The sequence below is a fragment of the Etheostoma cragini genome, chromosome 7 (assembly GCF_013103735.1).
Source record: "Etheostoma cragini isolate CJK2018 chromosome 7, CSU_Ecrag_1.0, whole genome shotgun sequence".
Lineage (NCBI taxonomy): Eukaryota > Metazoa > Chordata > Actinopteri > Perciformes > Percidae > Etheostoma > Etheostoma cragini.
In genome coordinates this window covers 4,468,001-4,478,748 of record NC_048413.1, presented here as the reverse complement: position 1 = coordinate 4,478,748, position 10,748 = coordinate 4,468,001, and the positions used below count along the sequence as shown (strand labels likewise).

At 37.9% G+C, this 10,748-nt stretch overlaps 1 protein-coding gene across 1 annotated transcript in view; it reads right to left on the bottom strand.

Annotated features, from left to right (window-relative positions):
* cry3a (cryptochrome circadian regulator 3a) overlaps positions 1–9,937 on the bottom strand; it is a 40,205-nt gene extending 30,268 nt beyond the window's left edge. Inside the window, exons 1-2 of the mRNA XM_034876666.1 lie at positions 9,774–9,937; positions 7,917–8,080 (exon numbers count right to left, since the gene is read on the bottom strand). Coding sequence (XP_034732557.1) covers positions 7,917–8,074 — 158 coding nt within the window. The 5' untranslated portion in view covers positions 8,075–8,080; positions 9,774–9,937. The remainder of the gene's footprint in view (positions 1–7,916; positions 8,081–9,773) is intronic.
* Positions 9,938–10,748: the final 811 nt, after the last annotated feature.

The window sequence follows — 10,748 nt, the reverse complement described above, 5'->3', positions numbered from 1 at the left end:
CATACACACACACACACACACACACACACTAAAGCTAAAAGGTTGTTTTAGCTTTTTTGACATGTTTATATCTCTGAAAAACCTACACTTAATTGTTTTGGTGCTTGAAATAAGTTTACAAAAGTCTTAGGTTCACAAAAGTAGCATAATATATGAATAAAATAATAAATAATGTCTAAAATGAAATTTTGTAATATTGTTTTTGAGTAGTGTTGTCAAACATTACTTGGACCCGCTGTGTCTTTTATCCTCAGAGGGTTAAATTTGTTAAAGGGGTGATAGAATGGTTGTATAGAGTATATCACGCTGTTCCTTAATGTCTCCTGATAGGGTATGTAACATTTGTTGGGCTGAAAATGTTGCTTTTGCTGTTCTTTTGGCCCTCATACCACCCTTCTAAATTGACCTGGCTTGAAACGAGAGGTGTTCTGCCTTATATGGTCTGCTCAGGAATATTTAAATAAGCTGCGGGCTGATTGGTTGGTGTGCTACAGGACCAACAACACTCACTAAAACATCCAAGGTGGAGATAGCATGGAGACTTTAGCTGTTGAACGGTATCTGTTTGAGCCTGAATCAGAGGAAGGATCTGATGTAGAGGAGCAACCTGCCAGGAGATTGGAAATGACTCCTTCAGACTGGTAAATTTGGTCATTTAGCATTTACTTGCCTTTTCAACACGTAGCCCAACATTAGCCATCTGTTGTAATCCTAGTGTAATACTCACACTTCAGTGTTGTAGCCTAAGAATAACTTTGTATTTGCCTTGTTTTTAGTATCGTAGGCAACATAAGTTATTAATCTGCACACGGACAAATATTTTACAACTTGTACCCTCGCAGTTTCAGTCAAGATGTCCAGTTGGCTGAAAAGTTAGTGGCCAGTTCGTAGAGCTGCTCACAACGAAAGTCTCTTTAAATGTGATTATGAGTTACGTACATTATCTAACACGTAGTAGTAATATGTCATCTTACAACAGAACGTCCATTTAGCTGGACAGGAGACTACTATTTCTGTTTGTATACCACGTCTAAAGCATTATTACTACTCTCGCCTGTGTCAGTATGTCAAATGTTATCTTGGAACTACTATCCTGCTGATTAGATCATCTGACTTTGAGATTATTACCTTCTTAACATGTAGTAATATGTAAAATTACAACTACGGTGCCTCCATCTTACCTTGGCAGGTGTTCTATTGGAAACTGTGCACAAATGCCCCAGGAGAGAGAAAATATATGTTGCCAATAAATACCTCAGGTAACTAAAACTAGATACATTAACCCAAGCTACTTTATACTTTCTGCTCATTCAACATTATGAAATAACAACAAGCTCATTGTTTGTTTTTACAGGACGTGAAAAGAATGACCCAGGTTCCTGAGGAGATAACCTCAATGACTCACCATCCTGGCCTTCATCTGGTGTGCCTCAATATATATTCTTTGCAAAATGCAATGAATATTTAAAGAGTTGAACATGGCCAGTTGAGAATCAGAGGGATGGAAAGGTGAGGCCAATTTGATACCACTTTTAGCAGTTCTATAACAATATTCCACTGATAATTGGTTCAGCATTATTACAAAAACACAGTATTATCAAGACAACAAAATGAAAAACTTTATTTAGTTTCAAAACAATCATCTTACTCTGAAATCTAAAAGATAAAAAATGTGATTGTCAACTACACCCTGTTCTCTTTGCAGGCAATGCAGACACATGGCCTATAGGACTTTTGTGAGCTGGTGCTGGGGATTTTCTCAGTAGAAGTGTCTGTGTCGTGATCCCCTCTTGTGTCGTGCTGCGTATACGGAGGGAGTTTCTGGATGCTTCAGGGCAGTATGTCGGGTTGGGTTTTTGTCGAGCTGAGAACAAGTCCTGGGGGCACTGGAATCTGCCGGACTGCTTCCAGATAAGGAAGGGGGTCATGGATGATCTTCTCAAACACCAGTCGCATCAGGTCTAAGACCTAGCCTGTTGTGTGTGAAAAGTCATTTTTAGCACCTATACCATGTACATTCAGATTTGTTGTTTGTAGTGTGTGAAAAGTTATTTTTAGTGCCTATACGATGCACACTTTTATTTTTTGTTTGTAATAAAAAAAATGTAAACTTACAAATTGTTGGCTCCGTCTTCACTTCTTTGATGGTGTAACCTCCCCTTATGGCCTTTGGGAACAGACGTCTGTACATTAGTTTCCCCTTGGCTGTCTTCCGTTGTGGCTGCAATACAATGTTACAACCTGGAACAAAAAAACATACATTTTGTAACATAACTGTATTACTTTTACACACACCAAGCAAAATACTCCAGTTAACTCACAGCAAAAGCAGTTGCTAAAAGTCTGATATGTGCCAAAACTGTACTCTAACCAGTGTTGTTACAAGTGCCTTACAGATTGAGCAGCTTAAAACTGAAATGATTGGCATTTAGATGGCCGGCAATGGCCGGCAATTAGGCTTGATGTCTCAAGACTATTGCTTGTGTCTCACTCCTTCACTGAACAAAACCAGTTTCAATTTGTCCCCCATTCACATTTGCCTTTTCTAAAGGCTTGTTTTGTTGAATGACAAAGTTCATAGGGCGTTTACATACCTGCAAAAGGCATCTTCAACAATCTAGCATTCAGTCATACCTTATGTAAACAAACAAATCCCTACCTATTGTCCAAATTATTGTCACCAGCCTCCCCCACAAAAGGAAATGCAATTGATTGAGATCAGACCAATCAGTTATAATACTGATGAATAGTTCTTCCTACTATAAATAGTTCACTAATGTGTTGGAAATGGCTCACATAATTGATAAAAGTCACCCACTCATGTTAACATTGTTAGATAGCTAACACTGCTCAGCTAAAAGCTAACCAGTCAAAATGCTACACAAACACCATAAGACGTCTGGTTTTGTAAGAATAATTAGAAAGGTTACCTTTGCTTCGTATGTGAGGTCTTAATGTCATATGAGACAGTTGTGTCCCGTTTGGCAAGAATCTTTCGTGTCTTGTCGTTCTTGTGATGTACTCTGACAATAAAAAAAAAAATGCAAATCAATACATCGCAGTCTATATACACACTGTTTTCACGAGATTGACTAGATATCATATGAAATAATAACGTTACCAGTTCTGTTGACGAAGCAAACGGGATGACATAGCTAGCTAGCTAGCTGAGTAACGTTACAGCTTACACTAACTTAATCCTAGCTAGCAACCAAACTATCAGGATTCTACTCAGGTGCAGTTAGCTTTCTTGCTGAAATACAATAAAAAATAACCTGACACAGTGGACAAACATGCATCTTGAACTATAGATGTAGCTCCATGACAACACAGGATATTTATTCGAATGGAACAGTTAGGAAAATGAAACGTTAGCCTCTTTGCCATTACAGTTGATCAACACACATTCAGCCTATAGTAGCTACAGGATCCGATAGCATTTCTTATGTTACTGTTAGTGACAAAATCATACTTACAGCTTTTGGTTGGGATGACAATAGAGTCGGAACAGCAGCTTAATAAGCAAATAAGCAAATCCTACTTTAAATTGTCCAAAGTTTTGAAAACTGTCTTTGGGGAAAAAGTTCACAGGGATCTCCTTATAAACATCTGCCATGCCCGTCGAGTGTTTGCTGCCTTGGGAAGGCTATGAGAAGTGTCACCATTGTGTATCCCTGTACAGCCTGGAACACTGCATTTACGACCCTGGTTCATTGTCAATATCCTGGAAAATATTGAAAACTTTCTTCTTAGTAAATCCCGTCAAAGTACACGAGCAGCGTTCTCAGTCGGACATCTAATTGACCTAACGCTAGCTCCATTAGGAACTGGTCTCAGGTCAGTGGCCTGTATGTTAATGTTGGGGCGTGACCGTTTTCCTAATACATCCATGGGCGTGACAAAGCTACAGGTTCTGAGATCCTGACATCATCTTTTAGCTTTGTTGGGATTTGCCCGTTTTCAGCGGCAGTTTCAAAATGTGAGATTTTCAGAGGAAAGGCCTGTCAATGGGATTTTGAGCTTCCTATTTACCCACCGAACTGTCGTTATTCACCTATGACGAGGTCAAATCTATCACCCCTTTAAGACTAGCAAAAATGCAGAACTGAGTATTATTTTATATCAATTTTTTTATCGCAAGTAATATCATTATCGCAATATTCAACAACGTTAATGTGGCATATTTTCCTTGTATTGTGCAGCCCTAGAGATGATCTCAACTAGGGCTGCACGATTATGGCAAAAATGATAATCACGATTATTTTGATCAAAATTTGGATTGCAATTATTCTCGTGATTATTTGTTGATTTTAACCAAAACAAATTAAACCATATCGATACATACAACATTGCAGCGGACGCGAGAACATGAGCTAACAGACGATACTAGCACCGATTAGCACTGGTCACTGCTGTTGTCTGAAAAACAACAGACGGGACAAAATGTTGCATTTACTGGTAAACTAGTAAACCTTGAGACCAACGTGTAACCAACTGCTATCTGTTGAATTTTTCTCCCGTTACTCTGTCCTTTGTGACTGTCCACATCTTGAAACTAAGCTGCACAGGGTGCAGGGTACTACTCTGGCTGGTACATGATCAGACGGGTTGACGGAGCAATAGATGGGCTTTGCAAAAACCCTGAGCGTTCTATAAAATGACGCTTTAAAAAAAGAATTGCTCGATCACGCAAATTTGATCGTGGGAAGTAAAAATCGTGATCGAGATAAAAATTTGATTAATTGTGCAGCCTTAATCTCAACATTCTCTGCTCTCATGTAAACTCACGTGCAGTCTCTCAAAAGACTGGCCCAATCTTTATCTTACAACACACACAAAGCCTATTTACACAACATGTATCCCTGCCGCATGTACATCTCTTCTAATAACCTAAGACGTAAGTACAGATGGGTCTGGACTAGGAACAGACTCCTCCTGGAACCTATTCATGCAGTCACCAAGTCCTAAGTATACCTGCTGACCTGACCTCAGAACGTGGCTTATGTGAGCAGGGAGGCTAAAGCAGAAGGGCAACGTGTGGAAGCCAGCTAAGCAGGTCCATCCAGGACAAAGTGTGTGTGTGTGTGTGTGTGTGTGTGTGTGTGTGTGTGTGTTTGTGTGTGTGTGTGTGGGGGGGGGGGGCGCGGATGGAATCCCATTTTGCAGCAATAAAAATTAAATTGAGATGAACAAACAGATGAAATGTATCTTTTTAGGTAAAAGAGAAAAAGGTTTCCTTTTGGGGTCATAATTTGAAATTAAAAAAAGGTGAGGAATTGCAATATTTTGCAGAATAATTGCAATAATATCCTATCGTAACATATAAAACATTTCATGGAATGGAGCATTAAAGCTAAACTCAACTAAACACCACTAAACTGTGCTTTACTATACAAATGTGAAATACTATTGCAATATCGTATGGACAAATACTCTGCTGGAAATGATTTATTCAGTTTTCTATATTTTCATAGAGCAATATTTATTACCCTGTTTTTATCTGTGTTTTAAAAATGCTCAAAATACTTTAGATTTCTGTGTTTTGCTAAATAGCATCGAAAGAAATCTTGAATCATCAAACCTGCTCTATGTTCTTCTGCTGGAATGAGAACATGGATATGAGCTGCCAGCAATACAGGTTTTTCTTTTAATAACCATGGACTATTGAACAGTCAAACACAGAACATTTCTTACAAATGTTATCATAATTATAAAAAATAATTCCAATACAAAATATCACAAACTGGATTTTTATTTAAAAATGATTCATCCTAAGCCCTATTGTAAACCCTTATTTGTTTTGGTCTGGACCTTTATTTTACTTAAATGAAGGTATATTTTTTAAACAACCTTTGTTGTCTGTGGTGCATTCAAAACCCCAACCAATTGATAAAAGAAGCCTCTAAGGGCAACTACTGTTTTTTCAACCTATTTTTCTATGTTTTTTAGTTTAAGTGACAGATGGGAACAACAATCTTTGACAGTCCAGTATTAAAAGAGATCTCTGCAGTCAGCAGCGGAGAAACAAGCAACAACGTAAGTTATTAGGGCAATTGTCCAGCTTGTTATTTACCTTAACAAAAGTGCTTGTTTTTCAACTGACAGGCTCTGATTAATATTGTAAATGTCTGGCAACATTATGGAAAGGATTTCTAAGGACGTCGACCTTTCAGTTAAAGAGTAAGATCCATTTTTTAAACATAAAAACATCTGTGAAATTGTGTAAGCTAAACCCACCAGACTCCATGTAAGTAAAACAGTCATTTTAGCATCGTAAAATACACGTCATTCAAAGTTGACAGAAACAACCATCACAACTCTAGTTGTTGTTGAAATAAACACAGTTTAAAGATTAAAATGTCAATAAAATTATTGCTATTCTAAATGGAGCCCGGGGGTTCAGTTCTAGCAACAGAGCGGTTTCTGGTTCAACAGAGAGGTCTCAAAGAGGTTTTAAAAAGGTCTATCTCTGTAAGGATCCTTTTCATAATGTTGTCAGACACTTAGACTATTAATCTGAGCCTTTTAGTGGTAAAATTAGTACTTTTCTGAACATACATACAAACTGGACAATTGCCCTATTAAGTTACATTGTAGTTTGTTTTTCCGCTGCTGACTGCAGCGATCTCACTTACTACTGGACCAATGTCTAAGACTGATGTTCTAATGAGTCACTTAGATACATAAACATAGGAAAATAGGGTTGAAAAAAATGGTAGTTACCCTTTAACAAGTCTAAACGATGGATTACCTTTGCCCAAATTCTGAATAATGTTAAAGCCTCCAAACTTTGGACAGACACGGAGCAAAAGTCTCCATCCAAAGTCTCAGATACAACACATAGTGCTTCAGAAGCAGAGAAATGCTGACATCATGTTGTGTGTTGAGGCACTGCAGCTCGGTAGTTGTGTTCTAGTTCTCTAGTTCTCCTCTTACTAGAGCCAACTCATAATGTTTAAATAACAGCTTCCTGCAGCTCCTCCTCATTATACAAAATATATGTTATTGGCCGATATCAGGCATTTTGGTATCAGTATCGGCATTTAAAATGGCAGATTAAAAAGAAATAATAATAATTATTATATATATATATATATATATATATATATATATATATATATATATATATATATATATATATATATTCATCAGAATAATTTATATTGACAAATAAATGATTCCAATTATTAATATTAAAAAAATAAAAACTTACTGTCAACCATGTTATGAGCGTTGGCATAGCATATTCTGTCCACCAGAGGTCACTCTACAAAGTCACTGTTAGTGATGGTGTTGCACAGTTTGTCCACCAGAGGACGCTCTACAACGTCCCTGTTGGCAACACCGATTTTTTATTTTTTTTATTAATGTGTTTTTGTTCAAAAAACTAAGTTTCATATCTTAAGTTTGTATTTTTATTAATTTTATTTATCAGAACTTTAAAATATTTTGATGTTCCTCTGTTCTGCTGGGAAAATATAACTAATTATTATCATATATATATATCAACGAGTTTCTGGATTTTAAAAAATATATATATTGGCATATTGGATTTTTAAATAACCAAATATTTGTATCTGTATCGGCCTTAAAAATCCTTTATCGGTTGGGCTCTAATATAAAAGGCATTAAATATGGGAAATTCAGAAATTTGAAAGACTGTAAACGTATCCACTGGTTTCTTGTTTAATACTAGGTAATACTAGTCCCGTGCAAAGAGGGCTAAAATCCTCTGGTGAGACATGAGGTTTACCTTGTGATCCCGAATGATAATACAATCACATGACACACCATGACACAACTCTTCTAAAGGTGCTTTTAGCAAAGCCGTTCTAGTCTCTAAACAACTATTAGCCTATCCAAAAGCAAAAAAATCTTAAAACGGATAAATGATGAAACAAATCAAATCTTCTTACCTCCACCTGTTGACCCCGACGTTGGACGAGCCCGCAAACCAAGGGTCCAGGAAGTAAACACAGCGTACTGTGCCTGCCCCTCTGACCGCCTGCAGAAGTGCCGGGTTGTCATGGAGACGGAGGCCCTTTCGGAACCAGTGGATGGAATTTGGGGCCATTTTGTTCTGAGAGAACAGAGTGACAAGGGGGGAAAAAAGAAGGAGAATAATCACTGAGTTGGTTGAAGCTATTCTTGCATTGCCAGACCTTCTACAACACCACTTCGGGGTAAGGTCAAGCTAGAAAAACAAGAGAGTCTGCGTACAGAACAGAACGTGATACTGTCGGCTCCTTTTCTTTTCTTCTACAGTTCAATCACACTTGGAATCCATTTTGAATGTCAAGGGTAATAACAAACCCAAGAAAGTCATACTAAGAAGGAGGTTGCGACTACACTGACATTCAAAAGAGTTTTTATCATTGTTTAAACGGAAAGGTGCATCACCAGCAGAAATTATGCCTAACAAGAGACTTTGAAAAAAAGCAAAACCAAATTGTAAATACTAGTCCAGTTTGATATATGCCTGTATGGAACGGGGAGTGGTGAATTTACAGCTCACAATACAATATAGTGTCTATATGATGTAGTGTCAGCAAAAATGACTTTTGATTGAGTTGCCTCTAAGCAAATGATGATGATGAAGAAAATTTAAGCTGGGCTTTTATTGTGAAGCGTAGAATTTTTTCTGGGTCACATGACAGTGATATAACCAAAAGATGTCTTTTGGGATTCAGTCACAATTTTAATTTGTTTAAAATACATAAAGTTATAGATAAAAAAACATTTTTAAATTTGAATTGATTTTAATTATATTGTTAATAGCGCTTTTTCTGGGGCAATTCATTGTATAGTAACATTTGGAACTGTTACAGCTCTATAATGATCACAAATAGCAATAGCATTCATCACATTCTCTGCTGCATTGCTAATTTTTGACAGCTAAAATGTGTTTCTCTGGCACAGTAAAAGCCAAAAGCTGCAGCTCCTCTGTGACGCAATCAAATATTTGCCACCAATGTTGAGAATACCCATATCTTGTCTGCAATTCCCAGAGAAACAATTTCCAAATACAAGTCCATAAAAGTCCACGCTATCTGTACCTCATATAAAAAATATTAGTGGGATGAAAAAGGGACAGGTGTTGGACTTACAAGTGTTATGTTTGAATCATGACAATGTTTTCTTGTTTTATTTGACAATTCACAGTTAATCAGCTTAATAACTTAATAATATATTCAATTAAATTGTATTTATTGTGTCAACTCATACCAGGAGTTATCGCAGCACACTTTGCAGATAGAGTAGGTCTAGACTACATTCTATAATGTACAAAGACCCAACAATATATTTAAGAAATGTATTAAGGTCATCACAACTGTGAACATAAGCATCCTCTGTAAAAAAAAAAAAAAATAAATCGATACACTTGACATAAAAAAAATATACAGTATGTAAAAAAAACATGAGATGTTTAAAAAGAAAAGAACCCAAGTCACAGTTAAGCTATAATGACGTCAACGAGTGGAAATTAGGTCACAGCGTTAATTCTGAATGGGGAGTATATTGCATCCACTTGATGTAAACTTCGGCCAGAATCTAAAGAAAATAAGGGTAGAAATAAAGAGATGTTGAACATGTCAGGGCGTCTATAGGCTATTTGAGTTAAGTTGAGCAAGCAAACCGCATCTCTGTAACGTTAGCTAGATCAAAACGGGGTCACTACAATTCTCCTTATGTAAGGTTAGGTGGTGGCGCTGTTTTCACCGATTTCCCTTAAAGCTAGACCCTTCAAAACTGCCAAAAAAGACCCGTCTTACCGTGTACTGGCACCCCGGAGATGATATTTATGTCAAGCCTGAAGAAAGAAGCATTATTTTCCTCTGTGTTGATTTACGGGGTCGCGCCGCTTGCCAGAGAACCCCTCTGCTTAATGATTCTGCACTACTTTGTTTCATAACAGTTTGCCTCACTGCGCATGCTCGGCTCACTGAGCTCAAAGCCATGTTGCAGTCAGGGTACAGCGGTTTAAAGAACAACGTAGTGTTCACCTGTTGAAAGCGTCCACACATTCAGAGCAGCTACTGACGTTGTCATTAGACAATGCATGTATATACAATACATACGTTTAATAGTAACATAGACTATATTATGAAAACCAGTCATTCTGTGTAAACCATTTTGTATTATTTATTGAAATGTGCCTATATTTTGTATGCATAATGCATTCCGGGGACAGTTATTACAGAGGCTTAGAGAAGATTTGGAGGAGGTCAAAGACAAACATGAATGGTTGTGTTTTCCGCACAAGAGTCCACTTGAACCGTATTGTGACGTTAGACATAATTGTCCCCTTCCCCACAACCTGAGAACGCAGCACTAGACCTGTCAAACGTGAACGGGGACGTGTTTTCAATCCGCCCTTCCCGTTGGTCGATTAGCCATCACATGACGCCGGATCACGTTTGCGACGCATGGAAACCATAGGCTCGTTCGAGATGAGCCAGGTCTGCGCAGAATCGATCACCGGCGATCGGCGCCCGTTGCATGCCGGTTAGATTTGTGTCCGACTTGATCCCGACTTGCTCTGACGTCATGCACACGTGGGCAACGGTAATCTCACGAGAGCAAGGCGGCCGCAGTTCTGAGACCCAGTCGGCGCAGTTGCTTTTCACCGACTGCAAGACCCAGGCGGACCCAGAGCATGCTGGAAAAAGGCCGGCTTCTCAGCTGATTTAACACCTGATTGGTTTAAACCACGATGACGTTTTATATAAACTTTTGTAGTTTTTGAA